The 27536-nt window shown below is 44.7% G+C and overlaps 1 protein-coding gene across 6 annotated transcripts in view; it reads left to right on the top strand.

The window, feature by feature from the left end:
- LOC6051347 (dynamin) overlaps window positions 1-27536 on the top strand; it is a 515697-nt gene that overhangs the window by 160904 nt on the left and 327257 nt on the right. For all 6 annotated transcript variants that reach the window (XM_038263306.1, XM_038263308.1, XM_038263307.1 and 3 more), the window contains 2 exons: window positions 26148-26254; window positions 26509-26696. In XM_038263306.1, the coding sequence (XP_038119234.1) occupies window positions 26148-26254; window positions 26509-26696 (295 nt within the window). The remainder of the gene's footprint in view (window positions 1-26147; window positions 26255-26508; window positions 26697-27536) is intronic.

Here is a 27536-nt window from a genome sequence, read left to right as displayed (position 1 = left end):
TTGCTTTTAGCGGGATTCACGAGCAAACGATTTCGGGTCGACCAATCGGCAACATTCTGGAGGTCCTGATTAGCCATTCTGATCAAATCACGCGCGCATGGACCAACACCACGGATGTAGAGCTGGACATCATCTGCGTATAATTGAATGGAGCAGTGTTTGAGAACGTTCGGTAGGTCGTTGATGTGGCAACAGAACAATCTAGGACCGATTATTGATCCTTGCGGGACGCCCGATGTTGGCTCAGCACAATCTGAGCAGCGATCATCGCAGAACACTGTCTGCTTCCGCCCTCGTAGGTAGGAGTTCATCAAGTTCAAGGCAGTCGAAGAGAAGTTGAATTCGGTTTCCAGCTTGTCCAGTAGTTTGTTGTGGGGGATGGTATCGAAAGCTTTTGAGAAATCCAACAGGACCAGTACGCCAACACCACGCTTGTCGATTGTGGACGCCAAATCGTCATGGACGCGGAGCGCTGCAGTTTTGACGCTTTGGCCCTTCCGGAAACCTGCTTGATGTTCTGTTAGAAGATGGTTGTTGTCGATGTAGTTCGCCATTTGCTGATCGAGAAGCTTCTCAAATGCTTTGGACAACGAGCACAGGATGCTGATCGGCCGCAAGTTCGTGACGTCGTTCGAGTTCGATTTCTTCTTTAGGGGCAGAACCTTAGCATGCTTCCAAAGGTTGGGAAAGGTAGATGTATTGATGAACAGGTTAAACATGTGGGTTATTTGTTGGATTACTAGTGGCAGCACGATTTTCAGAAACCTGATTGGCAAACCGTCCATCCCTACGGCGTTCGACTTTACTTCACAGATGGCGTTAACGACCTCCCAGTAGTGAACGTTGCGGAACGAGAAATTGTATTGAGATGGCAGTATTCTTGCGTGTTGATCGTTCCTAGTTTCAGCTGGTGTGAAGCTCGAGAGAAACATACGCTTTACTTCATCCGGGTCGTGGTCACATGGTTGAGATGATTTGTCTTTTCCAACTCCAAGGCTCTTCACGCGAGTCCAGAGCAGCTTTGATGGGATATTTGCGTCCAGGTAACCACCGAGAAACGTCTTTTTCGCCCGTTCAATGACTGAGTTCGCACGATTTCTCAGCGTTTTGTACGTACGTCGCTTCAGGTCCTTTACGTCCGACGCAGCAGTTCGCCAATCCTTGTACGCCAGGTCTCGTTCTAGAATTGCTCGTTGAACATCAGCTGTAAACCATCTATTCGGTGCATTGCGCCGAGAGCTCGTCCGAAGCGGAAAACAGGTGTCGTGCACAATTTTGAGTCGCTCCGTGAAGAACTCCAAGGAGTGGTTGGGGTCCAAGATTGCGTAGAAGTTTCTCCATGGAATACTGACCGTTGCGAACTTCAGAGCATCAGCATCAAAATGCACGTAGTCACGATAGGTGTTCACCGTGACAGGTTGCGTAGCGTCAAAGTCCAGAGATACGTAGATCAGGTCATGCTGCGACAATCCCGGAAAGTCGACTTGACCGAAACGTAGGATTTTGTCACTGTCGTTGGTCACTAACAGATCCAGTTGGGAGCATCCAGTATCATGGTAATACGTCGGCTCGCGGCCGTAAGGAACGAGTGAAAAACTTTCGAATGCTGAGAGGAGCTGCGTACGCTTATTGCTCGCTTGAAGCAAGTCCGTGTTAAAATCGCCAACCAGAAAGACGGACTCGTAGCGCAAAGTGAGACTAGTCAGCTTTTCCTCGAGAAAAGATGCACAGTTATTGTCAGGAGGGTTGTAGACGACTACCAGCAGAACTTTGAATCCGTTCAGACGAAATTCTAAGGCTAGACACTCGGTTTTATCGGCGGACTCGGGGGTTAGTTCGGTGTTGAAGATCTTAGTGCACGACATAGTATCCCTGTAGTAAACAGCGATACCACCGCCTCGCTTGTACACCCTGTCGTTACGCACGACGGAGTATCCTTGGACGCCGATGCTGCGGTTATTCCTTGAGGCAGTCAACCAAGACTCAGTAAAGCACGCGATGTCAACTTTGTGGCTCGACAGAGCAGCTCGAACTTCTTCCATCTTAGAGTTTTTCCTCGCGCACAGACTTTGGGCATTCCCGTGGCAGATGTTGAGCTTACCAGGGAGAAGAGCAGCATTTAGCACGGCTCCTGGGATGTTCGTGTTAGTGTGGTTGTGTGGGACTGGCATTATGTGTGTGTGTAAGGGGGGGGGGGTGTTTTAGAGAAGCAGCTTCAAAGGGCTTCTTAACGTCTAATTTCAAAAAGACAATTTTACAAGTTTCACAATAAAACATAAACATAACTTCAACATAACTTCAAAAGTGACGCTTTGACTACGGTTACACGTCATCCAGATCTTTCACAGACTGAACAGCGATCGGTGGGTCACCAACCCTGCGCTTTACGTGGACTATTCCTCCTTTGGTGAAAACGGATGTCAGCTTACCCACTTTTTTCAGCAGGAGGGCCGCCTTTTTCACCTCACGAGCGCCAGCGTTCAGGTTCTCGTTGATAAACACACGTCGATCCGACGGCATGCCGAGATGTCGCAGCTTAAGGTCCCGCCTACGCAGGTATGTACTGTAGAACCGGTCGCGTGTAGTTTTTAGAGCGAATTCCACGAGTAGAGGGCTAACGTCCCCGTTCTTCAATCCGTTCACGTAAATTCGTATGGTACTCGTCAGCAGTTCTTCACCTTCGCTGCATTCCAGCTGTCGACAGATCATCGCAAAAAGTGCGTCCGGGTCTTCGTCACTCACGAATGGCACACCTGAGATGATCAACTCCTTCTGATTCTCCAAGGCACCGATGTTCAGGTAGAGGTGATTAACACGATGGTTTATTTGGCCCAACGTAGCATCCTGGTTGACAAACTTGCCTTCGTATTCTGCTTTCAGTGTCGTGATGTCGCTTTGAAGAACGCTCACCTTGCCTTGAAGCTCCGATTTGATTGTGTCGATTTTACGGTTGAAGTCGTTGCGAAAAGTCTCAAGCATCAACTTCATCTCGGTGAACTGCATCATCAGCATCCTCACAGCAATATCCAACGTCATCGAATTTTCCCCAAATCTTCCATCGATTGACGATTGACAGCCCTGGACGTACGACGACTGCAAGAATTGCTTGTTGTTGTTTTTGTCGTCGACAGTAGTTGTGTTCGTGGCCATCGTGCAGCAGTATGCACTACGAAAACAGCAAAAGTGTGCGTGACGGCGTTCAGCGGTGCGGCTTGTTTGCGATTGCGGTGGTGGATCCAGCTCAGCGGGGCAAATTTCGATTTGTTTTATTTGGTCCAGATGACGACGAATTCCACGGATAACACACACGGGTTTCGTACGGGTACTTCGGTTTTCGCGGGTGGGATTTCGGGAACGGTAAGTTTGAATTACATCACTATTGAAGTTTGTTTACTCCGCGCTACTCACAACACATCTTGCTCGTCAGTGTTGCGTACCACCGAACGAGCGTTGGGTATCCAGAATTGCCGCCAGCAATGCCAGCGGGCCAGCATGCAAGTTCTCCTTGTGAATGCATCTCACCAGGTTCTGCACCACCTTGTTGTGCTGCGGCAGTATCGTACGTTATCATTATCGTACGGCAGCCGCGAATGGCGCAGGCGACCGCCCACACGCAACAACCCATCGTCCAGAAATGGGTTCAAACAATTTAGTTTCTTGGAGGACTCACCTTTCTCGAGGCTGGCTATTTCGGCGGCGAACTCCAGGTGTTGCACCGCTCGCAAAATCGCCTTCAGCGACTCTGGTTCCTCCATTTCGCAGATCTCACTTCGCTGGTACTCTGCGCACTTCTTCCATTTCTCGTTGGTTGCTAGCTTGGTTGTAGACATACCGCGTGAAACGATATCTGCAGGGTTGTCTGGCGGCAGTTCGCCGGCAATTCTGGATACCCAACGCTCGTTCGGTGGTACGCAAGATCACACGGAGCTGCGTGCGGTGTTTCAAGGTCAGCCCCACGACAGCCAAGCAGTTTATGGGAGACCTGCCAACGAGTCGCTGCGACAGAGCTCCAGCGTTTCAAAGGGTTGGCCTAGACTTCGCGGGCCCGTTCCTCATCAAGCAAGCTGGACGGAAGGCGGCCCGGTCAAGGGTTACGTGTGCGTGTTCGTGTGCATGGTAACGAAGGGAATCCACCTGGAGGCGGTCGAGAGCCTGTCGAATGAAGCATTCATCGCTGCGCTGCTACGGTTCGTGTCCCGCCGTGGTCTACCCGAGGAGCTTTTTTCTGATAACGGGACGAACTTCGTCGGCGCCAAGCACGAGTTACACGACCTGTACAAGCTGTTCCAGGATCAGCTAACGGAGAGAAAGATTTTTGAGTTTTGCCAGCCGCGCGAGATTCAATGGAGTATGATCCCCCCTGGCGCACCGCACATGGGAGGAATTTGGGAAGCAGGAGTCAAGAGCACCAAGACGATCCTGAAGAAGGTATGCAACACTGAGTTACTCACGATGACGGAATTTGCTACCCTGCTCTGCCAGATTGAGGCGCAACTCAATTCGCGGCCTCTGTACGCGCAGTCCGAGGACCCATCGGACCCCGAACCGCTAACGCCGGGACATTTTTTGATTGACCGTCCGCTGACGGCAATACCAGAGCCAACCTACGAGGAGATTCCTACAAATCGACTGTCCCGCTGGCAGTACGTCCAGATGCTGCGTGACAACTTTTGGAAGCGCTGGTCACGGGAGTATCTGGTGGAACTTCAAGCTCGGGGAAAATGGACCAGAAAGATGGTCAACGTGCGCAAGGGCATGGTTGTCATGATCAAGGAGGACAACTTGCCACCCCAATCGTGGAGACTCGGAGTGGTTACCGAAACTTACCCTGGTCCGGACAAGATGGTTTGAGTCGTCGACTTGCGAACACGTTCCGGAATATTGAAGCGGCCGATCCACAAGCTGGCACCGCTGCCAATTCTGGACAACGCCGAGACTACAGCCGCTTCCGGTGGGGAGGATGTTCGGGCCGAAAGCTGTCAGCCCGAAGAAATGTTTACAACTGAGCAGTGTCCAACCCCACGGCTACTGCGATCGACGACAAAGCTGGCAACCGCGCGCCGTTGACGACGGTGCGAGAACGAGGGAGAAGGAGAGAACGACGCAACGAACGCACCCGCGTGTGGAGAGTTTTTTGGCGCGCAACGAACGAGTTAGCGCAATCGTGGGAGAAGCTGAGACAAGTTCGCCGCAAGCAGCCGAAGTGATCGGACGGAAGTCGCCGCCGCGGATCGCGAGTTTTCTCGGAAGAAAATCTTTAGTTTTAAAATTAGTTGATAAATAGATGTAGTCAAGAGAAACTCGAGTGTTTTAATCGGTGTTGCTTGCGATAATCCGACCCTCCCAAGTGGTTCCCCAAGTCCGCCGGAATAGTGCAAAATACAGTCCACAAATTGAACTTGAATTCGGACTGTAAGTTTTAAAACGACGAAAAAAAATAAATTAGGACAGTTAAACGCAATAAACTTGACTTTTACCATAACCCAAAGCGACGATCTTTTGTGATTCTTTTTGCCAGGACAGTGCGATTTGCTGAATCGAACCAGGATTGTGAAAGGGTAGGTACAATTCTCCTTCCCCACGTCAAATGTGAGCAGTTGCAGATCTTTACATCTCTCTTTCATCTCCAAGAGTCTCAAGTTCTGGTTTTATTTAATGAACTAGTGGTGGTAATTGTCCCCTAGTTCGTTATTACAAGGTCTCAAAAATATTACCGAAGGAGGAAAAATGGTCACAGATCATCCCACAAACATCGCCTGTTTCAAAAAGCATCTCAAGCCGTCAAGCATCGATCGCAAACCACACCTGGCTTGGCCGCCGCGAGACAATCGTCAAATTACGAAAACAGTTATCATTATCGTACGGCAGCCGCGAATGGCGCAGGCGACCGCCCACACGCAACAACCCATCGTCCAGAAATGGGTTCAAACAATTTAGTTTCTTGGAGGACTCACCTTTCTCGAGGCTGGCTATTTCGGCGGCGAACTCCAGGTGTTGCACCGCTCGCAAAATCGCCTTCAGCGACTCGTGCATCTCTGGGATCGTAGGGTACCTTGACACGATCCGCCTTTCCTTGACCTTCTCCTTACAGTTGCGGCAGAACCGCACGACGTAGGCGAAGATGCGCTGCAGCTCTCGAAACGATTCGATTCTCTCGAACGTTGGTTGAAATGTTTCGTACTGGATGGCCGCGCTTACGACCACAGCACGACGAAGCTCTGGAACGGCGTCATCTGGCAGCGGCTCTGGTTCCTCCATTTCGCAGATCTCACTTCGCTGGTACTCTGCGCACTTCTTCCATTTCTCGTTGGTTGCTAGCTTGGTTGTAGACATACCGCGTGAAACGATATCTGCAGGGTTGTCTGCAGTGCGCACATACTTCCACTCGTAAATACCGCCGGTAGCGACAATCTCAGCAACCCGATTTTTGACAAACACCTCCAGTTGATCAGGTTTCTTTTTTAGCCAAGCAAGCACGACCTGGCTGTCAGACCACAGCACAATTTTCCTGAAGACGAAGTCTCCAGGACGTTCTTGACCAACCGGTGCAGCAAGCGTGCGGCCAGCAGCTCACTCCGTGGGATCGTTTTCACCGTCTTTGGAACCAATTTCGATTTGGCGCACAGCAGGTTCAGTTCCGCGGGGCTCCCTGGGATGATCGATTTCACGTACACGCAAGCTCCGTACGCGTGCTTCGACGCGTCGGCGTACCCGTGCAGCTCGTTAGCAGCGGCGTTCGTAGCCACCACCCTACGCGGCACTCGAATCTTGTCGAGGTCCCGGATTGCATCCAGGAAGTTCTCCCACTCCTTCACTAGCTCTTCAGGTATCTGCTGATTCCATCCAATCTCCTTTTCCCAGATACGCTTCATCAATAACTTGCCGACGAGAACCACTGGCGCAGCGATTCCGGCCGGGTCGAAGATGCTCGCGACACGCGAGAGCACTTGCGATTTCGTTGGCCGCCCGCCTCGCTCGGAAGGCAGCGGCGCAAATTGTAATTCGTCCACCGCGGGGTTCCACAGCAGACCCAGAGCCTTGATCACCTCCTTGGTTCCAGTTCCACCAACGCTGACAAGCTCCTCCCGATCGGCTTCCGGAATGGCCTCCAAGAGTTCCGGACTGTTCGACGACCACTTGTGCAACTCAAATCCGCCTGCCTTGCACAGTTGGATCAGCTGCGATTGCGCTTCGGAAGCTTGTGAAATGTCGTCGAAACCGAACAGCGCGTTGTCGACGTAGAAGTCTTCCTCGATGATCTTGGCTGCTAGTGGGAATCGATGCTTCTCGTCTCTGGCCAGCTGCTGGAGCGCTCGTGTGGCCAGAAATGGTGCGGATGCAGTGCCGTAGGTGACCGTCGTCAACTCTAGCACCCTAAGCGGTTTCGTTGGATCGGTTCTCCAAAACACGCGCTGCAGCGGCGTGTGCCTTTCATCGACAAGGACTTGCCGATACATCTTGGCCACGTCTGTGGTCAGCACGTAGCGGGGGAAGCGAAAGCGAAGAACGATCGAGACAAGGGAGCTTTGGTTTAGGTCACCTACCTTCATCACATCGTTGAGAGAGAGGCCGTTCACTTTGGCGGATGCGTCGAACACCACGCGGCACTTGGTGGTAGTATTCGACGGGCGAAGAACGGCGTGGTGAGGCAGGTACCACTTCTTGAGTCCCGCTGGATCTTCACCTTCTTGTATCTCCTTGCAGTGTCCAAGCTTCTCGTACTCTTCCATGAACTCGACGTACTGCTTCTTCAACTCCGGCTGTTGCGCAAGCTTTCTCTCCAGAGCGTAGAATCTTCGCAGCGCCATCGTACGTGAATCGCCGAGCTCGGCGACCGACTCTTTGAGCGGAAGCTCCACTACGTACCTCCCAGTTGCATCCCGACGGTGTGTTTCCGTGAAGTGCAGCTCACATTCACTTTCTTCACTTGACACTTTCACATCACTTTCGTATTCTTCCAGCTCCCAAAAACGTTGAACGGTGCGGTTCAAGTCTTCCAGTGTGGCTGAGTGCGAGTGAACCACTGCTGCAGCTTCGTCTTCTTCATCGCTCACGCCACCAACGACCCAGCCGAACTGAGTCTCGCGTAGCATTGGCAGGTGTTCCGCCAAATGCACTTCTCCGGGCATCAGCAACTTCAAGAACAGTTGATTGCCCAGTAGCAGATCCACCTTCCCAGGCTGGTGGAAAGACGGGTCCGCAAGTTGTACTCCAGGTGGCAGCTCCCAGCTGTGCACGTTCACTGCGGACGTGGGAAGGTCGGCCGTGACCCTCTCCGTGACCAAACACTTGATGTTCGCGCTGAAGCTGGAGTACCTCGAACGAAGTTGGACCACGCTGCCCGATGAAGCGTGGGTTTTCGTGCCGTCGATTCCTGCCACGGTGACGTTGGACGGGAACTGCTTCAAGCCCAGCGCCTCCACCATGGCCCTCGAGATGAGGTTAGCTTGTGACGCACTGTCCAATAAAACTCTGCAGGGGTGGGCCTTGTTGTTTCGATCCATTATGTCCACCACTGCCGTGAGAAACAGCACCTGTTGGGTTGGCGTCTCGTTGTGGCAACTCGCGGTTGTCAGCTGAGCTGCTTCTTGCTTCTTGACCTCCGGGGCTTGTTCCGGCGGTGCTTGTATCACCTTCTGTTCCGGCTTGGGGCGTTCTTCGGAGTGGAGCAGACTGTGGTGACGTCGTTTGCACTTCGAGCAGGTTCCCGGTGAAGTGCACTTCTTGCTGGGGTGTCCCTTCTTTAGACAGTTGAAGCACAGGTTGTGCTCCCGAACCTTGACCAATCTTTGCTGCAACGGAAGTGCCTTGAATTCCGGGCAGGCGTGGTTCTTGTGGCCCTTGCCACAGATGTCGCACCTGTCTTCCGACCTGGTCTCGGACTCGGTCGTGGACACGGCGTACGACTTCTGGCTGGACTTGACGGCCGGCTTGGGCTGGACCGTTGGCTGCTTTGGTTTCAGGTCCTCGCAACGCTCCATGACGAAGCACTGGGCCTTCAGGAACTCCAGCATCTGATCGTACTGGGGCAGTTCTCCTTTCTTGACCTCCGACTCCCAGCGTCTTCGAGTGTCCTTGTCCAGCGCTGCGCCGAGCAGATGGACCACAATCAGCTCTGATATTCCCGTGAACTCCTGTTCCAGGAACTTCAGACTCTCTACGTGCCTTGTGCACTCGTCCACCAGGCCTCTCAACTCGACGTGGTTCTCCTTGTTCATCTTCGTCAGGTTCAGCAGCCCGTTGATGTGTCTGTCGATCGCATGACGCTTGTTGCCGTACTTTTCCTCTAGAATTTCCCAGGCATGGGCGTAGTTGCCCTCGCTGATGGTCTTCTCGTCGATCGACCCAACTGCACCCCCCCACCAGCGCGTGTTCCAGATGGTAGAGCTTCACTGCTGGCGGATCGGGCGCCTTGTCGACCACTTCCTTGAACAGGACCTTGAACTTCGGCCAACTCTCGTAGCGGCCGTCGAACGAGGGGATTGGCATTCTCAAGGGCTGGTGAACAATGACAGGGGGTTGAGGGGCTTGTGGGGGTGCAGTTGCGTTCAAGGTTGCGTTTGCCCTTGTGGCATTGAACCCGAGCAACTGCTCTTCGAGCATGAGGGCCACTTTGTCATGGAGGTCGTCAAATTCTTCGTAATGCTTGTCAGCCTGCTGCCAGGATGGATTCGTGGTTGGACATGTACTCCTTCTGAGCGGTTTCCAACTTTTTCATGTAGACATGAACTTGCGGCTCGCTTAGCTGGCGAACTTCCGCAGTCTCCGTGGGGCGAATAGCTTTGAGTATCTTTGTCACCTTACCTTTGGCCAGGCCTCGGCGGTGGACGAGCGTCTCGATCTCCATCTTGATCTTCTCCTGCAACTTCCGCTTCTTCTTCTCCTTCTTCACTACAGGAGTCGAGGATGTGGCTGAATTTCCGAACTCAGCGCTTCCAGGTGATGTTGCAGGAGCTTCCGCGGAACTTTTCGGCATTCGAGGGACCCCAACAATCGAGCCTTTTGCCCGAACCTAACACGGAAATCCACCAAGTTGGAAATCACGGTGCTAGGGGGAAACAATGGCGTCCTCTTGGCCGACACTACACTTCTCTTCCGGTCCCGCTTCTGGAACCTTCCACTTGTTCTTCTTCTGGAACTTTTTTCCTCTCAAGAACGTTCTGGACGCAAGATGGCGTCGCTTCTTTTTTCGCCAAGATGGCGGCTTTTTCACTTGGTCGCGGCGTTCACTTTTTTCGCACTTTTCGCGAACTTGTCCACTTGCCGCGATACAAACGACCCTCCGCCTTTGTCCTGGGCACTACCCCGCACTTCCGGTTCACCAGATCCGGCTCGTTTGGACCATGTCCGAATTCGAGTTCAATTTGTGGACTGTATTTTGCACTATTCCGGCGGACTTGGGGAACCACTTGGGAGGGTCGGATTATCGCAAGCAACACCGATTAAAACACTCGAGTTTCTCTTGACTACATCTATTTAGCAACTAATTTTAAAACTAAAGATTTTCTTCCGAGAAAACTCGCGATCCGCGGCGGCGACTTCCGTCCGATCACTTCGGCTGCTTGCGGCGAACTTGTCTCAGCTTCTCCCACGATTGCGCTAACTCGTTCGTTGCGCGCCAAAAAACTCTCCACACGCGGGTGCGTTCGTTGCGTCGTTCTCTCCTTCTCCCTCGTTCTCGCACCGTCGTCAACGGCGCGCTGTTGCCAGCTTTGTCGTCGATCGCAGTAGCCGTGGGGTTGGACACTGCTCAGTTGTAAAAATTTCTTCGGGCTGACAGCTTTCGGCCCGAACACTAACCTAACCATGTGTGTGTGTCGGCCAGGCCTGGCGCAGCAACGGTTTTGTGTCTTTGTCTTTGGTAGACAAACCGGATGGTCTCCGCCATTGCGCTCTACAGAATTCTCGGGTTGGCGCGCTTTGCCAACTTGGAGGTTCACTATTTGTGACACTCCATGCACCACCAACCAAACGACCTCTTTTGACGTTGAGCGCGGTCCTTGGCGTTTAGTTTGGATGGTGAATTGTTGGGACCAACTCCCTGACACATTTCGCCGCTACTGGAATGCTGTTAACATTCAACACATATTTAATAATTTCATTGCACTATAAATTACAAGACTTTTATAGGTGGGACTAGAATATGTGTAACGGATTCTAGTCGGTAGCGGCAAATGAGGACGATTCAAAATGAAGAAGTCCCTTTTATAAAATTGTATGCTTTTGTTTGCGTATTTCGAACTTGACGCAATAGAGATGTGAGTCGTGTTTGCCGAAGGGATAGCTTGTGTGTTTGTTTTCATGTTATTAAAGTGTAATGGTTAGTTACAATGTCCTAACTTGTCCCTACGATTCAGTTTGACAGGATTATGCGAAGCATTGTGACCAGAGATTGTACTACGTACAAGCGATAGGTTACAACCTCTTGCAGCAGTTGAAGAGATGCGATGCTTAATCTTCGTTGAAAGCTTCCGGAATGTCTGCAGGGCCACCAACCAAGGATGAGCATCCAGATGGCCGGCGTTAGCGCAGGAACTGGTGTCGGCAAGCTTGATGGCGTCGCTCGAAGCCGGCGACGGACGATGATCGAGTCCGGGAACACTTTCGGAGGGATCCGTGCGGTGATCATCGTAGGTTTGATTGAAGCTATTATCGTGACGAGATTTGTTTATATTGTTCTCAGTGCCGTTTAATTTCATCGATTTTCGAGTGCAAAGCAACTGTTTTCGTCGCGAACTTTGGCCGATTTACTATTTGAGTGCCTATCTCTTCGGAACTGTTGGAGTGCACTTAATTTTCCGCGTGTTAATTTCCCAAAAAGTGGATTTAGTTTTGAGTATTGTGTTTACGAAAGTGCTAACGGAGACATACTGTTTTCATCGCTCCCCCAGCACGATCTTTGTTTTGGATCAGCGCCATCTATTGGCTGATAGCGGATTTAAGGCTAGCTCGTGTTCTTCGGTTGCCTACTTGCTGGTAATTTACTGACTGCTGTGGCCTGATAAAGCCTGATCATCTTAAAATCGGGACGACTGACATCGGATTAAACCGTCATAATGTCTGCTGCGTCGACGCTGAACATCTCCAAGAACACCATCCTCTGCCACGCATGCGCCGGGGATGTTAACGACGAGTACGTTCCGTGCCAGGGATTCTGTAACGCGGTGTTTCATCTGAATTGCAGTGGCGTCAAAACGGAGCTGCTGAAGGAGATTGCTGCACACCGCCAGATCTTCTGGCTCTGCCGTTCTTGCACAACACTTATGACGGACTTGCGCCATCGTCGCTCTGTCCAATGCGCATTTGAGGCTGGCCAGGAACTATCGCTGAGCCACCACAATCGCATAGTGGAGCAGCTCAAGTCGGAAATCCTGTCTGAGTTGAAATCTGAGTTAAGCTCAAACTTTGCCAAGCTCATTGCGTCAAACTCGTTGACCCCTAGGTCTTCCGGTCAAGGTGCGGGTGGTTCACGTGGCACAGGATCGCGCCGTCTTTTTGATAACAATCCAGCGCCACCCCCAGTGCCGAATCCCTTGCCACCGAAGGATGACGTCGGCAAACATGGAGGACTTGCCGATGGCGTTCCAAAGGATGATGCAGACGGGAATGGAATAGCTGCCAGCGTCGAAGACCGCTTCTGGCTGTATCTATCCCGCGTCTCCCGAAGAGTGAATGAGGAACAAATTACTAAGCTCGCCGTCGATCGCCTTGGAGTCAATGACATCAAAGTGAAAATGCTGGTTGCCAAAGGTAAAGATGTCAGCAGAATGAAGTTCATGCACGTTCCCCGGCGAAGGCCTTCTCAGAAGCCACCTTGGTCCAACGCCACTTTACGAAGACTCAAGCAGCTCAAAGCCGCGGCTCTCCAAGATTTCTGCAATCATCGTTCACCCTTCTTCCAGACCAGATTCAAGCTCGCTAGCAAACGTTACAGAGGGTGCAACCGTACTCTGTACAGGCGATATGTTATTAGGACGCAGCACGATCTCCGGAAAAACCCGAAAAATTTCTGGTCGTTTGTAAACTCGAAAAGAAAAACGGACGGCCTACCACCTACGTTGTACCTGAACGATGTTGCTGCTACTACTCCCGAGGAAAAATGCGCGCTTTTTGCAGCCCACTTTAAGGACGCGTTCAACTCTAGACCTGCTTCGGAGGCGGAAATCATGGCGGCAACACGGAATACTCCAGCCAACGCATTCGAATGTTCCTTCACAGAGGTTGGGAATGGCCAAGTTACTGCCGCCATTGACAAACTCAAACTGTCCTACTCGGCCGGCCCCGACGGCATTCCTTCCTCTGTCATCAAACGTTGTTCAGATGTTCTCCTATTGCCTCTTTCTATCCTCTTCAACCTTTCTTTATGTCAAAGTACCTTCCCGGCTAAGTGGAAACGCTCTTTTATGTTTCCAGTCCACAAAAAGGGTGCCAAAAGTAACATCAAGAACTATCGTGGAATCACCTCCTCTCGGCCTGCTCCAAGGTTTTTGAAATCCTCATAAACAGTGTCCTGTTTGAGAGCTGTAAACACTACATCTCCACAGACCAGCATGGATTTATTCCGAAACGTTCGGTTGCCACGAATCTGGCCCAATTCGTGTCTCATTGCCTTCAGGAAATGGATGCCGGAGCGCAAGTCGACGCTGTGTATACAGACCTCAAGGCTGCTTTCAATCGAGTCGACCACGGAGTTCTTTTGAAACGACTGGAAGTACTTGGAGTTTCTGCCACTAGCGTGCCCAGGGTGGGGCAACATGGGGCAGTTGCCCCACCATACTCGGAAATTTGTTCTAAAATTGGGCAGGGGGTGTCCATAAACGACGAAATTTTCAAAACTCTAATATTTTTGCCCCACCTTCCTTGAGGACCTGGGCACGCTAGTGGTTTCTGCTAATCTCATTCGCTGGTTGAAGTCCTACCTCACTGACCGGGTTATGCGTGTCAGGATTGGGAACTCTGAATCCGACATATTCACCAGTCTGTCTGGCGTTCCCCAAGGCAGTAACTTAGGGCCCCTACTGTTTATCCTGTTCGTCAATGAATTGGCACTGCTGCTAGCCGGAGGATGTCGGCTGTTCTACGCAGATGACGTGAAAATATTCACAGTTGTAAGGAGCGTTTTGGACTGATCAACTCTGCAGAGACAGCTGGATCGTTTCAACGAGTGGTGCTTGCGTAACTTCCTGACGATCAGCATTGACAAATGCAACGCCATCTCTTTCCATCGAAAACTGAAGCCTGTGATCTTTGACTACGCCATCGCGGGAAGCACACTGGCGCGGGTGACCCAAGTACGAGATCTTGGAGTTACTCTGGATTGCAAACTCAGTTTCACCAGCCATCGTCATGACATCGTGTCCAGAGCCAACCGTCAGCTGGGATTCATCTTCAGGATCGCTGAGGACTTCCGGGATGTCGCATGTCTGCGCTCCCTGTACTGCGCGCTGGTAAGATCCATCCTCGAGTTCTGCTCTGTTGTCTGGTGTCCATACCAAAGCACTTGGACAGCCAAGATCGAATCAGTCCAGAGAAAATTTACTCGACTTGCCCTTCGCCGTGCGCACAATCCTGCTGGTTGGAGTCCGTACGAGGAACGTTGCCGAATCCTGCGGTTGGACACACTTGAAAAAAGGCGGCACATCTCACAAGCATCGTTCGTTGCCAAAGTGCTGGCTGGCGAAATCGACAGTCCCTGGATCCTAGCGCAGATCCAAGTTTACGCTCCCGAAAGGCCGCTCCGCCAACGTCCATACCTGCAGCTCGCACGTCGCAACACCAACTATGGACAACATGAGCCGATTCGTTTTATGTGTAGTCGTTTTAATGTTTTTTCTCAACTCTATCGTCCTAACATTTCCACTTCCTTGTTTCAACAACGTGCTCGACTCTGGTATTCTAGTCAGTTTTAATGTATATGTGTCGGTGTCGTCGCTAGTTTTATAAGCCTAATCATATAGACCATAAGTAGTCAAATGATATTTTTTACAATAAACAAACAATAAACTGGTGTCGGCAAGCTTGATGGCGTCGCTCGAAGCCGGCGACGGACGATGATCGAGTCCGGGAACACTTTCGGAGGGATCCGTGCGGTGATCATCGTAGGTTTGATTCGAGACGGCAAGATCGACGCGTTGATCCAGAGCGACGACGGCCTCGTTATCTTGCGGATTGTGTGGGCGAGCGCTGTGTCCAAGCGATTCCGAAGATGCTTCCAGATTGCTTGGCATGCAGAACTGTCGTGCATCGTCCAAGCGATTCGTGGTGTTGATCCGGATTGATTACACACAGCGTGGTGTCCGAAGCTGTATCCAGTTGCATCGGTACGGTCGTCCCGTTGAGCGCAATGCGGATGTGCTTCCTCTTCTGCTTCAGGTCCGTCCTGGACACGGTGGCGCTCTTCCGTAGCGTGGTTCTCCGGTGCGCTAGACACAGAGATGTGTGCTTCCTCCTGGGGATCGTTGTTGGCAGGTTCGGAACTTGGCGAAACTTGAAATTTCTCCAACATCATGTTCTGCTTTACAAGGAACGCACCCAGCCTGAGGATAACTTGCCGAAGATCCACGCCGGACATTTTCCTGGTGGCAAAAAACTTCGAGAAAGCTCCAGGAAACTTTTCTTTTTCCTCGTCGCCGAATGTTGTGAAACCATATGTTGTAGACTACAGTGAAAGACAGTTTGTTGGGTAACTGTGGATTTATTACGTCCGCTGAGAAAATTCTCTATATTTTGCTTTTTTGAACGTTGTTGATACGACCCTTAGTTGCTGAGATATTGCCATGCAAATGTTTAAAAACAGGAAAATTTATGTTTTCCAAGTCTCACCCAAACAATCCACCATTTTCTAATGTCGATATCTCAGCAACTAATGGTCCGATTTACAATGTTAAAATATGAAACATTCGAGAAATCTTCCGATCTTTTCGAAAACAATATTTAAAATAAATTAAATAAAGACTTACAGTTCAAAGTTGACCGAGCCACGTAGCCTAGTGGTAACGCTTCCGCCTAGTAAGCGGTAGATCGGGATTCAAATCCCGGCTCGGACCAACACAACTGGTGATCTTTTCTCTTCTGGATTCGATTGCTTAGTAAAGGGTAGGTAGTATATCGTCACAAAATGGACCTTATCACGACACCTTAGGGAGGCGACCTATGGAATGTTAACATTAACCTTAACATGTTAACATTAAGTTGAGAATGAAATTGCCACTGAATCCGCTTTGTAAATGCCGGCCCCGATACTCTTCAAGGGTGTTCCCCACAGGAACTGGGAAAGATTTACTTCACATTTCAAAAGGGCGTAAATTTCACGCATGTTTCATATATTAACAATGTAAATCGGACCATTAGTTGCATAATGTTGGCCATATTCATACCTACAATTGTGCCGAAGACACCAAATCGGTCAAAAAATTCCTTCAAAAGATACAGATTTTCGAATTTTCACATATCATTTTTGTATGGACAGCTGCCAAATTTGCATTAAAAAAATTATATGAAAGTACTAATGATGCAAAATGGATTCTTTGGGCATACCAAAGGCAACAAAAAAGTTTCTGCCGGATTAAAAAATACAAAAAAAAATCGAATGACCGAAATCTCAGAGAATTGCTCTTATGTCATCTGAGTAATGGGACACACTTCGGCTCACAAACCCATGCGCTCTCTTGAAATGTTAGTCTCCACTTGATTGTTACAACTCCAGTAGATCCTCGATTTGTAACAATGGTCGATACAACCATAATTCGAAAACCGTTATTTCAACAGATCAACGAATTTTGCCCGATATCGTTTAATTATTGATTGATCGAGACTCTTTGGAAAACTAATCCTGTGTCAGTATCAGATTCTCTCTGTGTCTGGATTTTCAACCCCCTTTTCCAAATGCCTTGCTATAGCCTATACTGGTAGGTATTTGTTTCCTTCATGTTCCCTGCTGCCAGACAACAGCCAGGGTGTCAGGCAGTTAACCCACATGATTTACTGCCCAACTGGATCATAATTACCGCACACTTAGTAAAAAGATTTTCATGAGAGGATTAAGCCGCCCCCGCCACCCCGGAATTATCCGTCTTGCCGTTATAAAAAAAATAAAAAAAAAATAAAAATCTCCTAAGCAAAGACGGCCGGTGCCGGTTGCATTCAAATGACTGGTGTGCTTTTCTGTGATATACATACGGAATACTAATTGTCATTTCCATATGCAACCGCGGCAAGGCTCCTACCAACGAGAGGGACTACCCGGAACACAAAGATCTTCTCCAACAAATAACGCACATCACATCACATCAGTATCTTTTAACAATCTAATTCAGGGGTGACCAAAGTATGGCCCGCGGGCCAAACGTGGCCCGCGAGGTGATATTTTGTGGCCCGCGGACCCATTTTGAATGATCATGTTAAATGGCCCGTTGACTACTTGTAAAGTGATTTTATACTTTTTCAAAATTAAGGTTTATTTTAAACTTTTATATGCTAATCTTTTTTATTTTTTGTTAATAAAAAAACTTATGATTTATCAATATTTTGTTCCCCACTTTAGGATACAAATAATTTGTTCAAAATATTTTATAATTAAAACAATTTCATACGTTTCAATGTGAGTGAAACTAGTCAATATCATCAAAACTTTCATCAAACATATTTGGAAATATTTTTAAAACGTTCAAGTTTGACTTAGGTAGAATTTTGTAATAGTTGCAAAAATATAAATTTTCTTTATTAACGGTGCACATCAACCAGAGTTTTTGCACCCAGATTTTTGTTACAGACATTTTAGTATCTTAAAAACTACAGGAACTATCGAAATGTGTTTGACACATTCTCCGGCAATGTACACCTTAGGATGAAATTTTGAAAAGCGTGTATGAGCTATTTGGATATTTTTCCTCGATTCTAGACTACATGAAGTTTCAAAAACCACGGTTTTCATTAATTGATCATTTGAATATCATTTTGTACAAGTTGGTTAAGTTATGCATCAATTCGTGATAAAATCATCGCTTTAAAACATTTTTCTAAAAACTCCTGGTTTTCAGCGAAATAAAATCCAAAAATTATTCTTTTGATTGCATTTTGTAGGTTTTTAGTTGTACTAAACGGAAATGTAATGGATTTGCAGTTTATCTTAAGTTAAGTATTTTTTCAAACTAGTGTAAGTTTACCATTTTATTGCGTTGCAACGTCACGAAAAAGAGACATTTGTTTATGTCAACAAAAAACTAAACATTCAATCATTTTGATATTTCGGATGCTCTTTATACTTGGAAAGAGCTTTCAAATGCAACCTAGAGCGACTTAATTGGTTGTCTAGATCCAAAGTTACAACAGGTTTAAGTTTGCGTTGCAACGTCACGAAATTTTAAATCATTTTGTTCACATGGCAAAAAGGTGGTTGTTGAAGAAAAAGAATACTAAATATTATATATTTTTATATACTGTTTCCGAGCATATTTACAGAAGAATTGTACATGGGTCATTCACAAATTCCGTCACTTAAGTTTGTATGCAACTCGAAAAAACAGTATTTTATGAAACTTGTTGAGCAAATCAAAATAGACCGATGTTCACAAGGGAAAAAATTCTAAAACTTTCAAAAAAGTAATCACGTAGTTACTGGATGGCCCCTTTATGATAAACTGATTTACGTGAGGGTTCATTCTAATACAACGCAACGATTTTTTTTATCCCACACCCTTATGTAAGTCAAATTACAGGGAAATTCATCAAACAATAAAAATCACGTGATTCGATTGTTTTTTTTTACAAACATTTGTCACTCTGTTGTTGGACAAACCCTTACTTAAATAAGTTGTATGCAACGTTTAGTTGTTCGCAATTAAAAATGTTATGTTGCGCAGGTAAACAGCTTTGATTATTTCCTCAAATTTAATTTAAAAAGCAAAAAAGTCAACAAAATAAGTTACGTTGTTTGCAGATCACCCCTTAGGGGCCATCAACAAAGATATGGGAACTTTATTTATAAATGTCAGCCCTCCTGAAAACTTGAAGCTCCTTACCTCTCTTCTAAAACCTCCACGTGTTTTGTAAATTGCCCAAAACCATTAAAATATTAAGGGAGCGTTCTTGCATTACGTAACAAAACGTTTATATTTTTAGACTCCTCCACCCCCTGGTAATACATTTCCGATACATTTTTTTGTATAAATCCTCGAACCCCCCTCCCACTTGATATTACGCCGTTACGTAATGCATGGACGTCCCATTATATCGATAGAGGAGGGGAGAGTGGGGGGGGGGGTGTCCTTCGTGATAATGGAATAACATAAAAAAAAAATTACTTTGAAAACGCTTTGGAAAACTTCGTAAATTGTACTGCTACTGTGAAAGCGGTATAGTGGGAGGGGGTCTAACATGGGCGGGCCAATCAATAAACATGTCCTTGTATTGTCTATTAATGTCTTATAATAAAATTTTAATCTACAATTATAGAACTAACAAAAAACTATGATTTACTTTGAAACTAGAATTTCGTGACGTTGCAACGCAACGAAAAATCCTGTTTTTAAAAACAGAGCGTTGCAACGTCACGAAATGTAAGTGGTCTTTAAAAATCGGGGTTTGATTTTTTCGAAAAACTAATGATTGCATTCGATTTGTTGGCCAATTTTACACTAAAAATGGAAGAAGAACTCCAAATTTGCCGTTTAACAGAGCAGAGTTAATGGCGAAACATGAATTGGGTCGGGATTGAGAAAAAGTCACGCGTTGCAACGTCACGCTACATATTCCCCTCTCAAAAATAGAATATTCGCATAAAATAATGTTTCAACATTGTTTCTTATAGGAAATTCAATGAACTTTCCGAATATGTAATAACATATGTACCTTTTCAATGTATTTTTTGAGTTACAGCCGAAATACTGAAAAAAGAAAAGTCAAAGCGTTGCAACGTCACGGCGGAATGTGTCGTTTGTATTCATCCCCTAAAGTACTGTCCACAAAGTAATTTACAATAAAGTTTGATTAATTTTACAATTCCGTTATTGCAGGATTGAGTCCGTAAGTTTGACAATTTTGGAATAAGAATACAACAACTTCCTTCGTTGCTGTGCACCCTTAATTTGCAAGTCATAATGACCCTTTAATGAACTAACCCTCAAACTTACATTAGATAACGAATCTGATTGACTAACATCTGATTCAGGAAAATGTGGAAATCTGATGATCAAGTTTGTTGCAAATATTTTACAAAGCTTTCGTCGATCAACCCACCCCTTCCACATTATCAAAAAAAATGACTCGAAAAACCAGGAGCAAAAATTAAGTTTCAAAAATCTTTTGAAAATATTGAATTTAAGTGCAATCAGCTGAAATTAGTTAAATATGCATTACTTTGAATTTAGAATCATTTCAGCATGTTTGGGTTTATTAAAAATAATTTGAATTTTAGTGAATTTTCGATGAAATAAATAAATGTTTTTTCTCTAAAATGTTTTTTTTTGTCGAACCATATTTTTTTGAAAACAATGATTGCAGTTTAACTATGGGTCATTCCATCTGAAGCGGAACACCATTTGAAAATTACCATCTCCAAAGCAAAGTAATCCACTTTAACGACCCCCGGGTCTTTTGTGGTCTCTGTTGCAAGTTTCTGCTCATTTCTAGGCGTCCGAAGGTTATGTGTGGTGAGTCACTCAAAACCGATTCTCCATCTCCGATTCTGCTCAAATTTGGCAGAGCTGTTGAGACTATCAAAACATGCAAAAATCCCGAATTTCATCCAAATCGGACCTCCCCCTCCAGTTTTGTACCCTCCCAAAAAATCGACTTTTTGGCTATTTTTGAGCAAAACCCCTATCTTCAAACGACGATAACCCAGGAACCATAAATCTTAGAGAGTCGGTCTTAGACTCAATTTTGAAAGGAAATTGGACGTAGAATCCATTTCCGTGATCAAAATTTGGATTAAAATATGTTTTCTACCTGTATTGCGCAATTCAAAACTTTGAATGGCCGTATCTCAAAACAGCCCTATTTATTTTTTAAATTTGACCTCAACATCGTATTCCCCGTCCAATTTTACATAAGAATCACTTATCGACAGAAAGGAATATGTTTCGTTCCAGAGATATCGAATTTTAAAGTTTTGAGTATTTGAGATTACCTAAATTAGCTACACTCGCCACATATGCTAGAAGGACTCGGGCGCGCTGATCAATAATTACTACCTGATGTTCTGTAAGATGAATTATTTTTATAATTTTATACGATTTTGAGATAATCAATACCTTGAACAATCTATTTTTTGTTTAAGGAATATTTATTGGGTAATTTTGAATGCACTGTTTTTCCTGATGTCAGTGTCATTGAACCATATTAGGTAAAATTTGAACTTTCAATATTTATTTGCAAATGCTACAACGTTTTTACAACACAATTAAAAAAATCTATTGTTTTCATATTTTTCCTAATTCCTCATTTCTTCCCACTTTATCAAATTATTTCTTTTATTTGAAGCAAGAACAAATGTAGAGCTGGATGTAGTAGATGAAATAATTCTCATGGGTTCTAGAGCTTTTGCCATGTGCGGTAGCAATTCAGCAATAAACCCCAAAATCTGCGTTACGGTTTGAAAGATTGAGCATGATCATATTAAACTGATTTTTATATTGTGAACCAGTTTCATCTGAAAAATTGATGATTTTTTTTCAATTCTGGTACATTTAATTTCAAAAACGAAACCATATACTTCTGATACATGTGGACAGCAGCTGTATCGTTTTCCAAGATTTCGAAATGATTGACAAAAAAAAGATAATTGTTCGAACGGTTAATTAATCTTTGTGATTTTCTTACTTTTTTCAGCTTTATACTTTCCAGAAATCCTCTTGCTTAATCATGCTTCACGAGAGTATTATTCATGTTAATTCATAATTTTTGATACGATAATGTATTGTACACTTTTTCTTAAGTGTTACTTACAACATCAATTTCAATTTCCTGCTAGCACAGCGGGAATTCCATTCTGCTCTGTATTGCGTGTCGTTCTTGCTCTGTCCTGTGGGCTAGCACATAAATTCACCCCATACTATTTTTTTTAATTTAAGATTAATACAGCATTTTCCTACAATTTTTGCCTAATTTGCTAATGATTAATTGGGATGAAATAGTATTTCAATAAATAAACAGGTAGCAGTTATTGATCAGCGCGCCCGAGTCCTTCTAGCATATGTGGCGAGTGTAGCTAATTTAGGTAATCTCAAATACTCAAAACTTTAAAATTCGACATCTCTGGAACGAAACATATTCCTTTCTGTCGATAAGTGATTCTTATGTAAAATTGGACGGGGAATACGATGGTGAGGTCAAATTTAAAAACTAACCTAATCCACCTATGTGGTTGGAGCCTTCCTCACAACAATGGCTGTACACAAGTTTCATCAATTTTTTAGATCCGGCTTCCAAAAAGTACATCGATATCACTTAAGTGGCCATGTCTCGAGACAGGGTTGCCAGATCTTCGATGTTTTGCACTCGTTGGAAAGGTCTTTTGATAACCTAACCAACAATGGGTCGGATAGAGGATCCGGACATAGTTTACATACATTTAAGTGAGATCCGGCTTCAAAAAAGTACATCAATATCACTTAAGAGGCCATATCTCGAGACAGGGTTGCCAGATCTTTAATGTTTTAGACTCGTTGGAAAGGTATTTTGATAACCTAACCAACAATGGGTCGGATAGAGGATCCGGACATAGTTTACATACATTTAAGTGAGATCCGGCTTCAAAAAAGTACATCAATATCACTTAAGAGGCCATATCTCGAGACAGGGTTGCCAGATCTTTAATGTTTTAGACTCGTTGGAAAGGTATTTTGATAACCTAACCAACAATGGGTCGGATGATGGACCTGTACATAGTTTACATACATTTAAGTGAGATCCGGCTTCAAAAAAGTACATCAATATCACTTAAGGGGCCATATCTCGAGACAGGGTTGCCAGATCTTTAATGTTTTAGACTCGTTGGAAAGGTCTTTTGATAACCTAACCAGCAATAGGTCGGATAGAGGATCCGGACATAGTTTACATACATTTAAGTGAGATCCGGCTTCAAAAACGTACATCAATATCACTTAAGAGGCCATATCTCGAGACAGGGTTGCCAGATCTTTAATGTTTTAGACTCGTTGGAAAGGTATTTTGATAACCTAACCAACAATGGGTCGGATGATGGACCTGGACATAGTTTACATACATTTAAGTGAGATCCGGCTTCAAAAAAGTACATCAATATCATTTAAGAGGCCATATCTCGAGACAGGGTTGCCAGATCTTTAATGTTTTAGACTCGTTGGAAAGGTATTTTGATAACCTAACCAACAATGGGTCGGATGATGGACCTGTACATAGTTTACATACATTTAAGTGAGATCCGGCTTCAAAAAAGTACATCAATATCACTTAAGGGGCCATATCTCGAGACAGGGTTGCCAGATCTTCAATGTTTTAGACTCGTTGGAAAGGTCTTTTAATAACCTAACCAACGATGGGTCGGATAGTGGAGCCGGACATAGTTTACATACATTTAAGTGAGATTCGGCTTCAAAAAAGTACATCAATATCACATAAGTGGCCATATCTCGAGACAGGGTTGCCAGATCTTCAATATTTTAGACTCGTAGGAAAGGTCTTTTGATAACCTAACCAACAATGGGTCGGATGGAGGATCCGGACATAGTTTACATACATTTAAGTGAGATCCGGCTTCAAAAAAGTACATCAATATCACTTAAGTGGCCATATCTCGAGACAGGGTTGCCAGATCTTCAATGTTTTGGACTCGTTGGAAAGGTCTTTTGATAATCTAACCAACGATGGGTCAGATGATAGACTCGGACATAGTTTACATACATTTAAGTGAGATCCGGCTTCAAAAAAGTACATCAATATCACTTAAGTGGCCATATCTCGAGACAGGGTTGCCAGATCTTCAATGTTTTGGACTCGTTGGAAAGGTCTTTTGATAACCTAACCAACGATGGGTCGGATGATAGACCCGGACATAGTTTACATACAGTTAAGTGAGATCCAAATATATGTGAAAACACATTTTTATACATAACTTTTGAACTACTTATCGAAACTTCAATCTGTATAAAACTCGATCTATGGGACCCTAAACCAAGTCGAATGCAACAAGTTCGGGTCAAATCGGTTCAGCCAGTGCCGAGAAACATGAGCTAGTTTGTTGGTCACATACATACATACACACACACATACACACACACATACACACACACATACACACACACATACACACAGACATTTGTTCAGTTTTCGATTCTGAGTCGATATGTATACATGAAGGTGGGTCTACGACGTTTTTATACGAAGTTCATTTTTAGAGCAGGATTATAGCCTTACCTCAGTGAGGAAGGCAAAAATAAATAGGGCTGTTTTGAGATACGGCCATTCAAAGTTTTCAATTGCGCAATACAGGTAGAAAAAATATTTTAATCCAAATTTTGCTCACGGAAATGGATTCTACGTCCAATTTCCTTCAAAATTGAGTCTAAGACCGACTCTCTAAGATTTGTGGTTCCTGAGTTATCGTCGTTCGAAGATAGGGGTTTCGCTCAAAAATAGCCAAAAAGTCGATTTTTTGGGAGGGTACAAAAATGGAGGGGGTGGTCCGATTTGGATGAAATTCGGGATTTCTACATGTTTTGACAGTCTCAACAGCTCTGCCAAATTTGAGCAGAATCGGAGATGGTAATTTTCAAATTTGCATTTTTTCTTGCACACTTCAGGTGGAATGACCTCTATACGGAAGCTTAAAAAATTTCCTAACATATTTTTTTCATTGAAATGTTGAAATTCTGGCTCTCAACGATTTTTCATTAGCCACACTTAACTTATAGATAAAATTACACCTTTAGACGCATTGTTCAACATGTAATGTCACCATTTTCGAAATATAAAAACAAAACTTTATTTTTTTTTTTTTTTGAAAACACAAGTACGTTCAGCTAATAATCTTTTTTTTCAAATACCTGAAACAATAAAATCAACAATACCTATAGAAAACTGTTATTTTGTGGTTTCTATTATTTTGAATTGATTTTTTTTAAATCTTTTAAATTAAAATAAAGCAATTTAATTTTTTTTAATAACATTTTTTTTTGTAAATTTGGCCCGGTCTCCAAAAACTTTGAGCCCCCTGATCTAATTAATAGTCATCTAATTAATAATAACAAAAAAGCAAGCTGCATAATTAAAAAAAAAATATCTGCCTTTCGAAACATTTTGACGTTTTGAAATGTTCAGCCTTCTTCCGAAAAAAAAACTAAATTCTGCATTTTGAATTCTGCATTTTGAATTTGAAAGTTTGCGATGCTACTTTTTGATTTTCGGCCTTTTGGGCAAATCCGTATTGTTTGCCATGTTTTTATTATTAACATGATTAGTACCCCATTCGGATTGCACCGGAAGCCAAGCAAAATCGCCCCAGCAGCTGGACACCGAGTTGCGGCTGAGGACAAAACGCAAAGGCCAGCAGAGCCAACCAAGACCCCTACACAATCCCCCTTCCCTTCCCACGCCTTGTCTTTAACATCAATCCCTTCCCTACTAACCCCGAGTAGGCCCCAAGTAATCGGCTCCCCTCCCACTAACATTTACACACAAGATCCTCTGTAATTATTAAGTCAAATGTAATTACAAAAGCCGACTCGGTCCTGACCAGGTCCCAGTACCGAAAAGGACCTAATAAAAATAATTTTATGAAAAAAATAGTACCCCATTCGCACGGGATCCTTATTAAACTTGTAATCGGAGCATTGCTTTTCGACATTTACCTAATTAATGCCTTGTTTACTTGATGATGTTCAATTGACTTGATCCTTGTTCTGAGTGCTTGTCATAACACAGCTGGAAATATATGGGCGATACAGGTTGACCCTCAAGGCGATTGTGACAGACACTCCAACATCATGAACATCATTAGCGAATAATGCTCCGATGAAAAATAAATTAAGCCTGAATAGCAGTGTTTAAAAACATAATTAAAGTATTTGAGTATACATTATAAGACCGGCTACAAAGAGATCGTGCGAATTTAGTATAACTTTGTGTTTAGCCTACATACAACTTAAGTATTTGTTTTTTTTTTTCATCAGCGCTCAAAACAAAACGGAAAGTGCGACGAAAACTGGAACTCGTAGTCTTGGAAACCAAGTTATTAGAAAAGGTCATATGTGCATTCAAAACCTTGGCATCATGAAAGGTAATGTTGTGTATTTAATAAAACTTCTTGATTTCAGACAAATTATTCTCATAATTTATGCTTAGTTTTCAAAGACGGCTAATAAAGTCTTTGTTGTTTTGTTTTTAATTGGGAGATTTCTATATGAAAGGTAGATCGATAGGCAAAATGCCTTCAGTTGTTGATAGCAATCAAATCTTAGCTCTCTTTTAGCTTTTATTGGTTAAAAGTGACGCAAAAAAAAATACCCACTTAAATGTTAATCGAAATTTTAGGTGGGTCCAGACCATATTGGTTCGTTTTAACATCTGAAAGTATTTCTTGGTTCAAAGACGAAGATGAAAAGGAAAAAAAGTATATGCTTCCTGTTGACTGTCTTAAGCTTCGAGATATTGAACAAAGCTTTATGTCCCGGAGGCACACATTTGCTCTTTTTAACCCTGATGGTCGTAATATATACAAGGTACGTGTTAACTGAATAAATATATTGTACAATACGAGAAAGGCTCATAGTACACTACACAGCTATAAAAGTAGTAATCCAGCTGCGTGTAAAAGGCCTGGGTGTAAAATAAATATTGCATTATTTTATGCAATTTTATGTAATTTTACACCCTAAAATATGTAGCCCATCAGTATGGGAAACATACTTGACCGAAATGTCAAGCCCATATATGCGTTCATCCTTTCAGCTTTACATCGGTCTGATGGCCGAGTGGGCTAAGGCGCCAGTCCTTACTGTTGGTGCTAGGTTTGAATCCCATCGGTTGCAACTTTTTTTTTGCGTTTGCAAAAGTTGTACATGTAGTGTGTAATATTAAGTGTTTATTTTGACGAAGGTGATGTGCACGCTTTTGCATGCGATTTTACCATCGGAATTTTTGCTGTGTAGTACAGTAGGGTGCCCAGAAAAAATGACCCCCTGCTCCACAAGCGAAAAACGGGTTTTTGGGTTATTTTAAGCATCTGTGTAAATTTTGAGCGACATTGGATGAGATTAACCCATTGTTACTCGAGCCTAAAGTTGGTGAAAAAAATTTTTTTCATACAAAAATGACTTTTTTAAATCGCTAATAACTTTTCAGGATTGAGATTAACAGCTTTGGTATGTTCTACAAAGTTGTAGTGCATTAAATTTTCAATAAGAATCTCACTTTTGGGAATATTTGGATGGAAGTAGCGCACCGTGCAGACCAAACCGTAAAAAACTTTGGTTTTCCATACATTTTTTCGATTTTTTCCATACAAACTTTACCTCCGAGTATCAATGGGTAAATGATAACCGATTTTGCTCATATTTGGC

The sequence above is a fragment of the Culex quinquefasciatus genome, chromosome 3 (genome assembly GCF_015732765.1).
Source record: "Culex quinquefasciatus strain JHB chromosome 3, VPISU_Cqui_1.0_pri_paternal, whole genome shotgun sequence".
Taxonomy (NCBI): Eukaryota; Metazoa; Arthropoda; class Insecta; order Diptera; family Culicidae; genus Culex; species Culex quinquefasciatus.
This window is presented reverse-complemented; position numbering and strand designations above follow the sequence as displayed.